The 15,384-nt window shown below is 41.8% G+C and overlaps 5 protein-coding genes across 7 annotated transcripts; 3 read left to right on the top strand and 2 right to left on the bottom strand.

The window, feature by feature from the left end:
• The first annotated feature begins 29 nt into the window (after positions 1 to 29).
• Positions 30 to 1,399, top strand: LOC135428241 (uncharacterized). Its single transcript, XM_064682093.1, has 4 exons — positions 30 to 137; positions 189 to 632; positions 693 to 821; positions 877 to 1,399. The coding sequence occupies exons 1-4, from the start codon at positions 122 to 124 to the stop codon at positions 1,032 to 1,034; spliced, it is 747 nt and encodes a 248-aa protein (XP_064538163.1). The 5' UTR covers positions 30 to 121; the 3' UTR covers positions 1,035 to 1,399.
• LOC135428242 (uncharacterized) lies at positions 1,352 to 3,336 on the bottom strand. Its single transcript, XM_064682094.1, has 3 exons — positions 2,868 to 3,336; positions 1,725 to 1,947; positions 1,352 to 1,652 (listed from the first exon to the last, which is right to left on the bottom strand). Exons 1-3 carry the CDS (start codon positions 3,259 to 3,261, stop codon positions 1,559 to 1,561), a joined length of 711 nt encoding a protein of 236 aa, XP_064538164.1. The 5' UTR covers positions 3,262 to 3,336; the 3' UTR covers positions 1,352 to 1,558.
• Positions 3,337 to 3,991: 655 nt separating this feature from the next.
• Positions 3,992 to 9,684, bottom strand: pds5 (cohesin associated factor B pds5). Of its 2 annotated transcripts, none has more exons than XM_064682087.1 (14): positions 9,445 to 9,684; positions 8,829 to 8,973; positions 8,383 to 8,768; positions 8,110 to 8,317; positions 7,879 to 8,047; positions 6,919 to 7,660; positions 6,590 to 6,853; positions 6,412 to 6,505; positions 5,507 to 6,343; positions 5,314 to 5,450; positions 5,172 to 5,251; positions 4,837 to 5,111; positions 4,477 to 4,770; positions 3,992 to 4,418 (listed from the first exon to the last, which is right to left on the bottom strand). In XM_064682087.1, exons 2-14 carry the CDS (start codon positions 8,907 to 8,909, stop codon positions 4,323 to 4,325), a joined length of 3,663 nt encoding a protein of 1,220 aa, XP_064538157.1. In that variant the 5' UTR covers positions 8,910 to 8,973; positions 9,445 to 9,684; the 3' UTR covers positions 3,992 to 4,322. The 2 variants fall into 2 exon arrangements, with proteins under 2 accessions (XP_064538157.1, XP_064538158.1); XM_064682088.1 differs by having other exon boundaries at positions 8,829 to 8,956.
• A 76-nt stretch (positions 9,685 to 9,760) lies between these two features.
• Mppe (Metallophosphoesterase) lies at positions 9,761 to 11,844 on the top strand. Of its 2 annotated transcripts, none has more exons than XM_064682091.1 (6): positions 9,761 to 10,069; positions 10,138 to 10,408; positions 10,489 to 10,598; positions 10,660 to 10,922; positions 10,977 to 11,484; positions 11,542 to 11,844. In XM_064682091.1, exons 2-6 carry the CDS (start codon positions 10,377 to 10,379, stop codon positions 11,727 to 11,729), a joined length of 1,101 nt encoding a protein of 366 aa, XP_064538161.1. In that variant the 5' UTR covers positions 9,761 to 10,069; positions 10,138 to 10,376; the 3' UTR covers positions 11,730 to 11,844. The 2 variants fall into 2 exon arrangements, with proteins under 2 accessions (XP_064538161.1, XP_064538162.1); XM_064682092.1 differs by having other exon boundaries at positions 9,799 to 10,069; positions 11,004 to 11,484; positions 11,542 to 11,839.
• A 557-nt stretch (positions 11,845 to 12,401) lies between these two features.
• On the top strand, positions 12,402 to 14,055 carry otk2 (off-track2). Its single transcript, XM_064682089.1, has 3 exons — positions 12,402 to 12,558; positions 12,616 to 13,109; positions 13,175 to 14,055. The coding sequence occupies exons 1-3, from the start codon at positions 12,480 to 12,482 to the stop codon at positions 13,916 to 13,918; spliced, it is 1,317 nt and encodes a 438-aa protein (XP_064538159.1). The 5' UTR covers positions 12,402 to 12,479; the 3' UTR covers positions 13,919 to 14,055.
• The last annotated feature ends 1,329 nt before the right edge of the window (positions 14,056 to 15,384 follow it).

Raw genomic sequence — 15,384 nt, 5'->3', positions numbered from 1 at the left:
AAAAATTACCAAAACATGCAGGGATGCAGAAAATATTAACATTAGAACCTATAACAACAAATACGGTCACCTTGGCGCCAAAGTCTATTTTACTGTGTAACTGTCATTTTTCCAATGCAAAATGTTCACCCATAAAAGTAAGTAAAAGATATTGTGTCATGATTATATTTAATAAAACTTATGTGCAGCCAAAAAAAGTAACAGCCTGGCCACCAACACCCAGCAAAAATTCAAAGCCGAGCTAATGGCAAACGGACAAATGTTTGTCAATCGCAGTTTTGAAACTGCCTCTGGATTGCTGCGAAAAACTGGAAGTCAGCTGAAGCAAACCAAATTGAGCCTTTGCCAAAAAGAAAACAAGCTTATATTTTCCGGATTTGTTGAAGAACCACTGAAAGTTAAGCCCAAGCACGAGTTTGTCTATATGCCTGCTCCGAAAGGGCTCAATAAAAGTTTTGGCTATGCCCAAAACGGCGCACGTCCAATGCTCAAAGTTGAGCCGCTGGCAGCGTTGCCAACTTCACCAATGTCCAAGCCGGGACGTAATTTATTGAGCTTAATTGGCCGTGTGGACTTTTGCATTAAAATGCGTCGAAAGCAGCCTCATTTGAATGCACTTTGGAGTGCCTATGGTAGGCTGTTAATATTTAAACATTTTTCAGACTATATAAAGTTTTTTAAATGTTCAACAGGTAAGCTTTTGCGCGTTATTCCGGGCAAGCGAGGCGACCGAACACTGCTGCTGCGCAACGAGGATAAAGGCCCAATATTGCAGGCCATTTTCTATGATTTTGAAGATGAACTAAAATACTTGACAATTGGTAAACATTTGTAATATACTTAAGCCCTATTTTCTAATATTCCTGTATGCAATAGGTTGTTATGTGAATGTTGTGGGCCGTTTCATAGGCGAGAACCGTTTAAATACCTTCAGCGTTTCACAGGTAAGCATCGCCGATTGGCAACAGAATTTTACGCGCATAGAGAACGTAAATTCATATATATTAATGCAACATTCTAGTAGTAGCTTTTAGTTAGTTCTTTTAATATACAATTTAAGTCTAACTTTATAATTTTTGAATGGCAAAAAAATCAAATTTTCTTTTTAGTACTCGTAACTATTTAATCTGCTTAGTATCTATAAACAGAATTTGTTTTACACATTTTTCATTTTGTACTCTCACATAGGTTTTACACTTTTGCATATATAAATATTATTAGTATAATATAATTCATTTAGTTTAATTTATTTACCTAGCTGATAAGTTGATAGATTTAAACGCGCCTTTAAATTGGCCGTTTAGCTTCTTTAGCTTCTACAAAATTCGTTTATAAATACAACGCTGTTAGGTTTTGCTTTAGGAGCATTGCACAGTTACAAATATATAATTATATATATGTATACATATATAATGCTTCATATAAATAAAAAAAAATAAATTAATCCCTAATTTGTGGAAAGGGGGAGTTTACGATTATTAAATCGGGACTGAGTTATATACTAATACTGCTGCCATATTTGACTTAAGGAAATGCTCGGTGTAACTGCAACGTGCAATTACACATCCACATACATGAGAAATGTAACCATTATTCCCGCGCCCAGCGCGCACCAATAGTTCAGCTGCACAGCTGAGCTCCTTAGACGAGATCTGCAAAAGCAAAGTTCGTTAGAAAAACCTATGTACCATATTTATTTAGCTGCTTCCGCCGCTTAATCTTACCGCTGTTTAGAGCGAGGCGAGAAGGGCGCTGGTGGAATAACGCCTGGCACAGCGCTGTCCAAGTAAACAATGGCATAGCAAAAAACAGACACAATAACGCCCCACAGCAATGGGCTCAGCTTGGAGCGCATTTGGTGCTGCTCCGACCAGTCCAAGGCAGCGCTCAGCTGTGCCTGCACATAGCTGCTCAGCTGCTGTACGTTGCTGCCGTTGATGTAGGGCACTGTGGGCGGCAATTGGAAATAAGTTATTAATAGACACGCTCGCCAAGGTCAGCGATTTGATATTGGCTTGTATCAGCAGCACGATAAACGCACAAAAAAAAAACAAACAAATTTGTTTCTCACATCTGCTATTCACTCGCCAATTGCGAAAGCAGGCAGAAAATATTGAGGAAAACTCTTAGCTCGACCAGTTCTGACGCCTACTCAAGTACTGCACAGTGGGACATCATAATAAATATATAAAGTAACTCAATTTATAAAAAAGCTCAAGATTGTGAAAAGACATACTGTTGCGTTAAGATAAGAAACATTCATTATTATGATTAATCAATTTAATTAAAAATATATTACTGCTAATAAATAAGTTCAATTTTACGTCAATGCAATCCAAACTTCTTCCACTGTGCGTTTTCGGTCGCGTGACGCGGTTGAGTTCAAAATACCGTTAAGTCACTCACAATATAAAAAAGAACTTGACATGTTTGTATGTAGCTAACACATACTTAGATATGTATATACATATGTAAACAAAGCCTAAAAGATGATTTTTTAGCAATTAGTCAAATATCGCTGATGGCTTTCAGCCTTGCGTATGCAAATGAGAATTGGCTGTTGGCTACTAACAAAATGCGCAACAGTCAATTGGTGAGTCTTTATTTAGATGCTTAGAGCATTTAAAGGAGTGGGGGGAGAGAGGGGGGGGGGGTTGTTTGAGTGACTGAGGAGAGCGCTGGAAAGGCGCAATACGAAGGTGAAACACAAAAGCAATGAGAATGAAAATGGGCATGAGATCATACAATTTGCCATTGCCCGTATACATCTACATATGCGCATTCTGCTATTTTTAAGCCACTTTGTAAACAACAACAAAACAAAAACACAAGTGCAGCCTTGATGAATGCTGCATGAATGTACTCACTTGTTAAAGTGATGATTCTGTACCCGATAATTATAATGCCAAATAACAAAATTAGAGCTTTCAGGCGCACATCAAAGGTCGGCTCCTGCCCCTTGACACTAGCAGCACCGCCACCGCCCACGCAAATGTAACGTTTTGTTGTTGCTTTGGCCAAATCAAAAAAACCAATGGCGTCGTTGCGTTGCTGCGATTTTCGTTGCTTGTTGAATTCGTTTATGGGGGTTGAGGTGTATATGCGCTGCTGCTGCCTGTTCGGCTGCACGTTGGTTTCCATACTGATAGCAGCGGATGGGCTTGTGCCTGACTTGACGTCGATTCGCTGCCGTGTGACGTCACTCTCAGCTAAAAATGACTGAGTTTCTTGCAGCGACTGCATGACCAATGCTGGCTGCATAGTAAGTCCTTCACTTTATGGTACAGCCCTTTCTGGGTCTTTTTATATGCACATTTATTCACTTTTCATACAGTTTAATTAAATTTTACCAAAAATAAAAAAGAAAAACAAACACAAACGACGCACCCCCGCTGCCGATACAAATGCAATTGAAGCGTTGCCAAGCTGCGTGCGCATAGTGGCAACACCCCGTAGCGCAGTGCTACCGTAGTATTTTAGATTTGTTGCGCGCGTAGCTCATAAATTTGAATTGTTTTTTGGACCATTTTATTTATAATTACTTTTTTTAAAATAATTATTTGTATTTGAAAAACAGTAATAATAGTTAAATGTACAATTTTTTTTTTCTTTTCTCCAAATATTAATGTTATTTCATTACGCTTACAACAATGTTCTTCAATTGTTTTAATACATTTTGAATGTATTCTCTGTATTTTATGAATATGTATGTTTTTATGTTTTATAAGAATATTATGATTAATCACGCATTTTATATTAACTAAATTTTAACTGCGTTCATAGAAAAGTTAATATTAATTTCTTCTTAATAAGGCTTTGTTACTTTACGTCGGGGCATACTTTTTAACTAATTCGCATTCTAACTTCTTTTATTTAGTTTTTATTCGATAAATTTGTGTTATATATCTAAAAATAATTTCTTTCAAAATAATGGAAAAGGTTTAAAATGAAACAAGCCGGAGGAAGGAGCATAATACGAAACAGTACACAATTAAAATATATAATAAAATAATATTAATAGAGGTAAAACTATGCTCTTTCAAAATTACAACTAAAATTAACAAATTAGGCGACACTATCAGAGATTTTTATGTTGCCATGTTGGTTGGTCTGTTTGTTACATCCATCCACACACAACAGAGGTTACAATAATTTCAAGGATGCAATTGTCTGTCGGTTGAGGGTTTCTTGTTGGTCCGTGTGTGTGTGTTTGTTTGTTTGTTTGTGTGTGTGTTCTAATCGTAGTACCCATCTACGTCTTAAATATTTAGTTAACTTAGGGCCTAGACTAACACTAAACTAACAAGTAGCCGCATTCTTCTCTACGATTTGGCGGGCGCTGCGGCACCGCCGCGCGTTCGCTTAGTCATTGGCTCCGTTGTGTCTGCGGCACGTATGTTATCAAATAGATTGTTTTCCTACAAACAATTTAAGCAATTACAAACAAATTGTAAATGGCAAGCCGTGTCAATTTACCTGTGAATTGTCATCATCCATAATTGCCAACGCTGCAGCCCGTTTAGAACCAGCAGCAGTTGCATGTGACGTAGCCGTTGTCGTCGTCGCAGAGGCTTTACTTGTCTTCGCGCCCAGGGTGTATACGTCCAACGGTATATAGATTTCATTATTCTGGAAATTTGCAACGGCGGGCAGTTTATAGTACATTTCAGGCAGCGCCAGTGGCATTGAGAATGCGCTCGAATTGCCATCACATTGACCAACTTTAGCATCGATTATGTGCATGGCGAGATCACAGAGCGCCCACATTTTCTATTTAAACAGAAGCAAAATTACAAGTGTTGCCACAGATGTTGCCATATAATAATAAATACATACATAGTTATTTTGCATTCTATCCTTGTCCGTGCTCTGGCTATACTCGCGCTGTTTGATCAGCTGCAGCAACTGTTTGTAGAAGCCATAGACAAATGACTCGCGTTTCGCCATCAGCGGTTCCAGTATGAAACGCAAACACTTTTCCATCTTGCGCAGCTGCACATAGTCCTCGTGGCTCGTGAAGCTGGGATCGTGCACCAGCACCGGGATGGCAAAGGCCAGCATGTAGTCAGGTAAAATATGCAGCGACTGCGATTCCGTAGAGCTGTCCGGTGCTATATAATATAAAAGTCTTTCGTTTACTTTTCTTTGCTACGGTATTCACTACAACTCACACGTCATGGCCACAGTCTTAAGATATTCCCGTCGTTTATTCACATCCGCTTCCACATAATGTCGCACCTGGTCTTGCAATCTGTGTATAGTAAAAATAAAGATAGATAGTAATTGGAATTATATTCAAAGTCGACTACGTACTTTCTATTGGTCTCCTTGCCGCTAAGCACATAGTAACCCATAAAGTCCAAGGGTAAGCAATTGCGCGGTAGACTCCTGCCCAAGCCCTTATGCAATTTTCGAGCAAATATCTCACGCACTTCCAGCACCGGATCCTCCTGCATTAAGATACAGACTTCAACGTATAATCGTGTAATTTGCTATATGTACTCACCATTAGTTGGGAAAGCTGTAAATACTGCTCGGCACTATATTGATCGCCAACACCCTTCTGTTCACACACCTTGAGCATTGCGCAGGCTGCGCCGAGACGCAACCAGGACTTCTCGGCACCACACAGTCGATTCTGGGCAAGCAAATCGCCGCGCTGATTAACAAAGGCTGCAAGCATGCGGAAAGTTTTCTGCGCTGCATGCTCATCTGAACGTAAGCCAAGTAGCCAACGCGCCATTGTCTTAAGAGCATCCAGCTTGCAGAGTGTATCGGGCGGCAGCTCATCCTGCTCGCACCAATCGCTTTCAGGCAGTTCGTGTTCGCGTTGCGCCGGAACTTCCTGTATGAGAAGCTCTTTGACAATTCGACGGGCAATCATGTTCTTTATGGGTGTTAGGAATGCCTGCGGCATGTTGAGCGCGATGTGTCCCAATGTGACAATCTTGGTGCGTTGATATTCACAATTGGGTGCGAGTTTAACCCTCAGTTCCTCAATGATCTCATTGAAAATGGGATGCACCGTTTGGGTTGTAGTTGAGGCACTGCCGCCGCCATCCGTCGTGGCCGTCGATGACGATTGACTATTGACAAATATACAGCGCACCGCATGTTTTGCCTGCTTGGGCGTACCCATTAGCGCAAAGTCCTTGCAGATGGGCGCCAGTTCATTCAGTATAGCCGGATTGGCATCGTCGATAAGCGGCTGATAACGACCTAAATGCGTCAGCGTTTTCAGCACCAACGGTGCCACATATTCGTACTCATAACTTAGTAGCGCAATTAGATGTCGCAGTGAGGTATCCGTAAAGAAATGGGCCGAAAAGACATAAGATAGCATCTGAAAAAAATACCAAAAGCTAAAGTTCTGAGGACGCCGTATATTGCTTCAATTTGCACTCTACTTACGCTTAACAACTTTAGGCCGCGTTCGCCTGCTTCGTGTGATGGTATTCCAATCTCGTTGCAAATTTCACCGCCCTGAATGCACTGCTCGATTAAGCTGCAAAAAACAGAGTCATTAAAGAAGGAATTGGGCTTTCGATAAATGTGGGTACACAGGTTCGTTACCTATTAGTCGACTTACCCGATCAGCACTCCAATTGACTCCTTGTCCACCATGACGGACGCCACTCGTTCGATGAGCATCTTGACTGTGTTATAGTAAAGATTAGTCATAACATGAGCGCCTAGTTTTTTGAGCAGCACGCTCATTGTGTCGGCGCACTCGCGACAACTGACATCGCGTTTGAGAACAATGTTTATGCAGCGTAGCAGCTGCGCATCCTTGCGCAGATGTTGACTGAACTGTGTGATAAACTCACTAGCCTTCAACGGATCCGGCAGCAATCTAAAACAAGGATTTAATATGTTATTTAGAGTTCTTCCAATAAACATGTAGATATCTGATCTTACTTGGCAATATTGGCCTGTTTGGCGGCCAATTGGCTGAGCACGCGTGGTGTAAATTCCTTGGAGTGATGCAACTTTATCCAATCGCTAACCGTGTGGCGTGATTTCATCTGATTTTTTTGAAGCTCGACAAACGCTTTGGTCGCATTTGTATCCAAATCACCCAACAGATGATACAGCTTCTTCATTCGCTCCTCAGGCGCCAGTTTATACGGCACCAGACAGGTGATGAGCAGCCGCTCCACCAATAGTTTGTCCTCAAGGCAAAGCTTATAGTAGCCATGCATGATTTTGTTCTTTATCCAATCCACCTGCTGTTTCACCTCTGAACTTAAGTCGTTTGGCTCGCAAATTGCGCGCTTGTAGATGTAGCCCAGTCCGTTCATAGCATCACGACGTATTTTGTATTTCTTGTCCATTGTGCGTTCGCGCACAATTTCTAATAGTTCCGGCGATTTGACAACAATGTCAAAATTTCGTTTCCCTGTTTCCACAATGGCCATCACAACCTCATGGCGCACCAGCTCGTCCAGATCGTGATGACGCATGCGGAGCTTTTCGGTTATTTCAGACTGCAGGTGCGGATGATTGAGTAGAAAATGCATTGAAGATTGAACGCATTTAACGCGCACAGGCTCAGTAATGTCACAAAATCGACCAAAAAACGTACGCAAAAGCGATGGATACTTCTTTGACAATTGTGAGTCCTTCTCAGAAAACATGCGTGCCAGCAGTGTTGTGGCTCCTATTCAAAGAGGGCAAAAGAATAATTAGTTTTTCATCAAATATCAAGCATATGTGATTAGAGAGAATTGATAAAAACTTTAAGACCAACTCTGTCAAGGTCATATCATAGGCAAATATTAACCAGCAGATTTTCATATGGATTGACGAAATAACAAAACGTTTGGTCAAATTAAACAAATACAAACTATAATTATATGAATATGCATCACCACTTACTCAATCGCTCGGCGTCGTCGGTGGAGAGAAGCTTATTTTCCAGCTGCGGCAGCACCGAAACCAGCAGGTCGCTGTTGATTTGGTTAAGCTCATAGATGATATCATAAATCTTGCTCGTAATGGCAAGCTTGTTATTCGGCTTGTCCATGACCAACGAACGATTGAAGAACTAAGTAAAAAATCATATTATAAAAACTTAATTTGTAGATCTGATAATAAATATTTGCTAACCAATTTGATGGTTGCCTCGAAGGCATCGCCCGTTTTGACCAAAAGCTGCTCCGTCAGCTCGTGGGCATACTTGTTGGTCGACTTGTTTGGCTCCACAATGTTGATAAGTATAAGATCCAAAAGTTCGACAGACAAATTATCTGCCTCGGTTATCAGCGGACTCAGCACATCAAGGAAAAAGTTCTTCACTTTCACGCTGTGCTGATCACTACAATTATAAATATTTGTGTCATAATAATTATTAACAACGCAATAATTGCAAACCGTTCTTACTTGATGATCTTAAAAACGGTGCTAAAGAGCTCATGAAATATTTCCTGGCAGTCCTCCAGCTCGAAGCACATGTTAAATGACTTGACAAAGGCCAGGTTTTCTAGCAAGTAAAAATAACGCTTGAACGAGGGATCACGCGGATCCTTCAGACCATGGAGTTGCTTGATGAAAAACTTAAAAATCGCTTTGATTTGATCCTGCTCCTTGTAGGGCGCTTCGGGCGCATAAACGCGCAACACATCCGCTATGCAGCATGCAATCAGCAATTGGACATCCCGCGACTGATGCTGCATAAAAAAATCATCGAGTAGGTGCAAGGCTAGAGGTATATACTGCTGATGCAAATTGTCATCTTGATCCATTGTCTGCAGCACATTGGCCAGTGTCTGCGGGGAATAACATTAGTTGATTAATTTTATTAGGAATAGAACTATATTTGCACATACCTTAAGGCGGCGTATAAGCTCATCTGTGCCCAGATCCTCAACCAACGGCCGACAGCCGTTGGGATAAACAATGTCCGCCATTGTTAGCTGCTGCTAAAAGTTCTCTCTCTCCCTCGTCACGCTCTTACCTGTAGACAATATGCAACTGTAAATGTAAACAATGAAGGCAAAACAAGACAAAAATTAAAATCAAGAGCGACGCGTGCTAAGTGCATTCCCTATGATAATAATAGAAGAGATATATTCAAAGTATTAAAAAAAAAACAAAAACAAGCGTGACCCTCAAGTTGCTAAAAAAAAAAAAAAAAAAAAAAAAAGCCACTGCAGCGCCAAAGCAGCGCGGCAGCATTGCCAAATCAACGGTTACAGCGGGCGGCAGCATTGCCAAGCCACTCGCTTGTGCCACACACACACAACACATTTATATATATATATATATATATGCAAACTACTAACAACTTGAGACACAAATAATGGAAGTTTTCTTTTGCACATTAATATCAAAATATCAAAAGAAAAGTTTTTTGCAAGCCGTACACTATATGGCATTTTCAGAGTTTTTCATGCAAATTAGATTCATTTTGCAGCTGCAAATTTTACGGAGAGCTGGTCTTACTTTTCACAATCTAAGAGCAGCAGCCAGCGGTAAAAAATCGCCAAATTCTATTAGTCGATGCCGAACTTTTAAAGCACAAGCACGCTTAGTTTTATCCGAAAATACACCATACAAACACTTTTTATGCACACTATGTTGTCATTTTCAACTATTTGTATTATTTCAGCTGTAAATTATGATGCGTTTGTTGTCAGCAAGAAAAATTTCAACAGCGCACTTTTTGTGCGGAATGGCACGCCATTACTCTTCTGCACAGTGTGGCCAGACGGTGTGAAATGTGGCTGATGGCCAGCAACCATGCCAGTCGAGTTGCATTTCCATAGCTTGCCTCAAATTTGCGCTTACATACTTCGTTTACTCCGATTCGCGTTAACATGCTGTATTTTCATTAACAGCTGTCCGAACGCTATATGCAAATGTTTTTCTTATCTGTGTGATCTGAGAATGATAATGCAAAGTTTAAATGCGCCGACCGTTAGCGCTTACGGCACAGCCTCTAACGGCGTTGCTCGTATTTAAATTTCAAACTGCCAGCAAAACACGCTCTCATGACAACCAATAGGTGCGCATGGCCACCAGAGTCGCCAAGTGGAAATCAACAAAGTATCCAACCGGCTGGGCTGTGGTAAGTGCACTCGCTGTGTTGCTCTAATAATCAGCCACAGCCCTTCTAATACTTTTTAATTTAATTAGGCACTACAGCGCCGAGTGTGCTTGTCCCCCAACGCAAGCGAACCAGTTGTCAGTTGCATGAGGTGCCAGCGTCGTCTCTCAAGTTGAAACATATTCAACGCAAAACTTACGTAAATTCTGCATATGCATTTTTAAATATAGACATACGCAGGTAACGCCATGTTGCAAGGAATGCCCTACAATCTGCTAAAATTATATGCAGCGCCTAATTAATCAAGCAAAGAAGCCCAACGCCCAGCATGATTATGGCTTCTTTGCGCGTAGTCAATAGGTAAAAACATGTCTAAGACAAGTGTCTTGCAACAAATACGTACAAGTATAACAGTATAACAGTAACCTAATATCTTGCAGATTAGTGTGTCGTGGCTTTGTTGTGCTGACGCTGCTGCTCATGTTTTTCAATGAAGTACTTATTTACTATATAGCGCAGTCCAGCTGGAACCCAATCGATTGCAAGCTGGGTAAGATCTTTAAAACGGTTCAACAACATTAATGAGTGACCTATTCCGTGATTTCTTGTAGAAAACTGCACACGTCTGCTGCTTATTGCAGATCCACAAATCCTAGGCACCTCCTACGATCGTTCATCGCACAGCCCGCTTGCGCGTTACGACTTGGATCGTTATCTACAGAAATCCTTTGATCGTGCCGTATCCTTTACACAACCTCACATTATAGTATTTCTAGGTGATTTGCTCGACGAGGGTAACATAGCTACCGCTCAGGAATACAAGCAATATGTGCAGCGCTTCAAGCGTATCTATAGGAATAAGAAGCTAACAAATGTATGTGATCAATTGCCTGCATTTATTCCCTACTCAACCGATGTATATACTTAGTTTCGCATGATTTCTGCCTACTTTCAGCGTGTTCATGTCCCTGGTGATAACGACATTGGCGGCGACAATGGCGACTACATTTCCAACTCAAATCAGCGACGTTTTGAAAATCACTTTATGAGCGAGGATCTGTTTGACTATGACAATCATTTACGTTTCTTCAAGATCAATCGCATGCTATTGGATTTCACAAATCCAGATAAGGAGCACAATGCCGAACGTCTACGCATTGGAGTCACCCATGCACCACTGCTTATTGGCGGTGGGCCGCTGTTACGCGCCGTTATTAGCGATTTGGATCCACATATTATTTTTTCTGGTCACTGGCACGAATCGCGCATATTTATATACCCGTCGACAAAAGTAATTAATTTTTATGAGAATGCCGTGCGGCATTTTGATCTGAAAGCGCTCAAGGAACAGGAGCACAGCTACCTGGAGATTATGGTGCCAACATGCTCGTATCGTATGGGTAAATCCAAGATTGGCATGGGGTATGCGGTGCTAGGTGAGTGTGTGACGACCTAAAAGGGGACAGCATTCAACTTATTTGCATCTTTTTTAGAAAATTATAATCTAAGTTACACGGTCCTGTGGCACCCCAATCGCTTTATACTGCTCTTCACATATGTGTTTTGGGGCCTATTTGTGCTGTGCAGTGCCATTGTCTACAAAATGATGACACGATGTCCCTTCCGAGTGGCCAAACGGCAATCTGTTTATAGTCGTGTAGCAAATATACCTCAATTTTAGACTGTATAATCCTACATATATTTATAAGCAATAGATTCTTTTTATTAACTAGTGTAGCTTGTTATAATCAAAATATATCGCATATTAAAGAACTGAATAAGTAGAAGCCTAACAAAATCAATGTCATAACTGAGTATTATAAAGAAGAAAGAATTGCGTCATGGATGTCTGTTTGACTGTTTAAAAATAAAACATAATATAAGGTGTAAATTCAATAGTGAACACTGCTCGATAGGAGCATAAAACGTAGTGCTGCGCAGAGTTCCATTCGCCGCGTAGTAGTAGTCTACAGAATACTGGTAAATACTGGGTACAGTTAAAAACGCATGCGTCGACCGGCTCGTGCCGCCTGGCAGCCTTAAATTAGCTCGTTGCGGCGTCAGTTCAATTTTGAATGCGAACGCATGAGGTTATCGGCTGGAATATACTCTGCCCCTGGGTTACGGACTATGCAGCAGGATAATTAAGCGTGACGCGTGTGCGTAACATAAAAATAAACATTAAGCGGCAGTTTGGCCGCCACTGTGCCAAGTGAAATGAACTGAAGCTGCGCTGTGGAAAATTGAAAACGAAACGGGCGGAAACGGAAAAATTCCTGCTACACAAATTATAAAGAGAAGGCCCGCACACCGGTTTTTTTTAAAATTTTTTTGTTGTTCTTTTTTTGCGAACCTCAAAAGAGAATTAAACAAAAAAAAAGAATAAAGAAAAAGGAGAACGCAAAATCAAAGAAATTCTTCAAGTCGCACCATGATGAAGTCACAGATAAACGTGAGACGGCTGTTCCTGGGCTACGCTCTGATCTTCTGCGCTTGCAGCTGCCTGCGCGGTGAGTTAACATTGCTTGCCACCGAATGTTGCAACAACTTAACCGTGTATCTTACAGCATCGCCAGCGCCACCAACGGATGTCAGCATCACGCAGGGCCCCAAGGGGTGGCTGACCGTTAAGGAGCAGAGCGTGCTCCAAATCCCCTGCGTCTATCAGCTGCCGGATTTGCTCAGGCAGAGCAACAGCGTCACGTTGCGCTGGCGCAAAGATGGCAAAACCTTGCGCCTGGTGGAGCTGGGCCAGGCAAGCAGCACCACCAGCGAGCCGCAGCTGGAGACATTGCTGAGGGAGGATGCGCGTCTCACGCTCAACAAGGAGACCGGCTCGCTGCACTTTGCCAGCGTTTTGGCCAGCGATGCGGGCGTCTATCAATGCCAGTTGCTTGTGGAGGGGCAATCGGCGGTCAGCTCGGGCAGCGGCACACTGGAGGTGATCGAGCAGTTGAAATTTATGCCGCAGCCGACATCGAAAAATCTGGAACTGGGCAGCGTTAGCAAGGTGCATTGCAAGGCGCAGGGCACGCCGGTGCCCCAAGTCAAATGGATGCGGGTAAGTGAAGAGGCTACACATAGACGTAAGTTAAAGCCAACTATAGCCCTGACATCTTCCTTTAGGAAACACAATTGCCACTGCCGGCAAATGTAACGGACCACAATGGCACGCTGATATTTCGCGGCGTTGCCAATGAGCAGCGGGGTCAGTATACCTGCTTTGCGACGAATAGTCAGGGTCAGATAAGTGCCACAGTGTCCATCAATGTGGTGGTGGCGCCCAGGTTCAGTGTGCCGCCCGTGGGGCCCATTGAGGTGGGCGAAGCGGATGTCGCCGTCATGCACTGTCAGGCTACGGGAGAGCCCAAGCCAACGATACAGTGGGACAAGGATTTGGCCTATCTGAACGAGAACAACACAGATCCGGCACGCTTTCGTCTGCTGGAGAACGGCACACTGGAGATACACAATGTGCAGGCGGAGGATGAGGGACGATATGGCTGCACCATTGGCAGCAGTGCGGGCTTCAAGCGGGAGGAGGTGCTGCTGGTGGTCAGGAGCAATAAGTCTGCCTCGAATTCAATTGTGACGCGCATTATAATCGTAATCATTTGCCTGGCATTTCTCTACTTTGTGCTCGTACTGGGCCTGAAATTGTGGTATCGCTATCGTCGCCACATGGGCAAGGTGCAGCTGGATGATGCGGCGCATGCAGCAGCAGACGCCGATGCCGATGTTGATGGTCATGAGCATGCCGAGCATGAGCCCTGCCTGACCGAGGCGAACTCCAGCAAGAACCTGAAGAGCAAATTGCGCGAGAGCACCATACTGGAGCAGGAGTCGCAGGTGGCCGATGATATTGTTTAGGATATGGCAGTGGAATTTGGCTCTCCAGTTTGCCACTTTCAATGATCTCTTTTGGCTGGTCTCCACTGGCCATTCCACATATGTTAATCCCATTTGTTTGTTGAACGTGTGAAGCCCTTACCTCTAAATCTATTTGTATTTATATTTATCTATATATATACATATATCTATATTTATATTTATATTTATATTTGTGTGTATCTGTGTGTATATATATTCATGTACAGTTATTTTTTTAGTAGAATAAATATTTTATAGCTCTCATAGAGCCCCCATTTTATAGTGCAACCGAAAATTCCACTTGAATGGTTATGGCGCGGAGTTTGGGAATTCTATCGTAAATCTCATGTATCGCTTGGAACATTTTACGGCCGTACATTCGCTGCCCACTTGGCGTACCCATAAAGCACACGATGCGGCAATGCTCAACAGTTTTTTATGTACTTTTTATGAGCGCTGCAGCCGGCAAGCAATGAAATGTGCCAAGTGACGAGTACAAGACAATCCCCCATCACCCATTCCCAATCCCCAGCACAAATTCCATTCAGCTGCAAATGAAAATGCCATAAAAAAACCAAGCAGTTACATTCCCCTGAGCAATGTCTAAGATGGCGAATCTGATATAGATGAACTGAAACGTCGAGATTCCATTCTAACTTACCCTAAGCACTTGCAGAATACTCAAGCGGTGCTCAAAATTGTTATAATATAATTATATACTTTGTTAGTTACAAATATACTAATTGTCATAATATAATTGTTTAGATCATCAAGGTATTCCAATGCTTGAGTTTATAAACAGAAGTGAATAATGAAAAGTAACCTTTGGAAATACTTAAAATATTCTTATATTGTATATTGAATAATGTGAGTTAATCAGATTTAGAAATCTCAAAATGATTTTGAAGAAAGCGGATTATGGATTATATGAAAATCTTAAAATAAATTTGAAATAAAATTGTTTCTCGATGTAAAAAACAAATTTTAATGAAATAGTTATCTTAAATAAAAATATATTGAGTTTTTCTCTGCCAGTTTCCCTTCTAAGTACGGGGAACATTTGAGAAATATGAAATATGACGAGTCGATCTAGCCATGTCCGTCTATCTAACCGTCTGCCCGTCCGTCCGTACGTATGAACGCAAGGATCTCAGAACCTATAATAGCTAGAGACTTGAAAATTTAGCTGTAGGTCATCTTAGTCCCCGCGCAGATCGAGTTTGTTTCCGATATTCGATAACTTGCCCCGTTTCTAAGTAATCGATAAAAATCGATATCGAAATCCTGTTTTTTGAGCAATTTCGGCAAATAACATGAGCTAGAGTTACCAAACTTGACATGTAGCTTCTAGAAGAGTATATATATCAAGTATCTTTAATTTTATACCTATTGCCTGTTGGAAGAAGAGGGTTCAGGGTATCCCCTAGTCGAAAGCTCCCGACTAGAACCTCTTGTTTTATATATAG

This window comes from Drosophila montana, unplaced genomic scaffold (assembly GCF_035044405.1).
Source record: "Drosophila montana isolate Dmon_TW-CO22-7 unplaced genomic scaffold, ASM3504440v1 contig_2438_1, whole genome shotgun sequence".
In the NCBI taxonomy this organism is placed as follows: domain Eukaryota; kingdom Metazoa; phylum Arthropoda; class Insecta; order Diptera; family Drosophilidae; genus Drosophila; species Drosophila montana.
Note: the sequence above shows the minus strand (reverse complement) of the source record. Positions and strands in the feature narration are given on the sequence as shown.

Coding starts and splice junctions, on each gene's coding strand:
- pds5 (XM_064682087.1), bottom strand. CDS start 8,909: ATGGCGGACATTGTTTATCCCAACGGCTGTCGGCCGTTGGTTGAGGAT. Junction 5,112..5,171: donor TAAGACTGTGGCCATGACGT/GTGAGTTGTAGT, acceptor TATATTATATAG/CACCGGACAGCTCTACGGAA. Junction 4,771..4,836: donor ATAGAATGCAAAATAACTAT/GTATGTATTTAT, acceptor CTGTTTAAATAG/AAAATGTGGGCGCTCTGTGA.
- LOC135428242 (XM_064682094.1), bottom strand. CDS start 3,261: ATGCAGCCAGCATTGGTCATGCAGTCGCTGCAAGAAACTCAGTCATTT. Junction 1,948..2,867: donor CAGAATCATCACTTTAACAA/GTGAGTACATTC, acceptor TGCCGCCCACAG/TGCCCTACATCAACGGCAGC. Junction 1,653..1,724: donor TCGCCTCGCTCTAAACAGCG/GTAAGATTAAGC, acceptor TTGCTTTTGCAG/ATCTCGTCTAAGGAGCTCAG.
- LOC135428241 (XM_064682093.1), top strand. Junction 633..692: donor TGCACTTTGGAGTGCCTATG/GTAGGCTGTTAA, acceptor AATGTTCAACAG/GTAAGCTTTTGCGCGTTATT. Junction 822..876: donor ACTAAAATACTTGACAATTG/GTAAACATTTGT, acceptor TGTATGCAATAG/GTTGTTATGTGAATGTTGTG.
- otk2 (XM_064682089.1), top strand. CDS start 12,480: ATGATGAAGTCACAGATAAACGTGAGACGGCTGTTCCTGGGCTACGCT. Junction 12,559..12,615: donor CGCTTGCAGCTGCCTGCGCG/GTGAGTTAACAT, acceptor TGTATCTTACAG/CATCGCCAGCGCCACCAACG. Junction 13,110..13,174: donor CCCAAGTCAAATGGATGCGG/GTAAGTGAAGAG, acceptor ATCTTCCTTTAG/GAAACACAATTGCCACTGCC.
- Mppe (XM_064682091.1), top strand. CDS start 10,377: ATGATTATGGCTTCTTTGCGCGTAGTCAATAG. Junction 10,923..10,976: donor GGAATAAGAAGCTAACAAAT/GTATGTGATCAA, acceptor GTATATACTTAG/TTTCGCATGATTTCTGCCTA. Junction 11,485..11,541: donor CATGGGGTATGCGGTGCTAG/GTGAGTGTGTGA, acceptor CATCTTTTTTAG/AAAATTATAATCTAAGTTAC.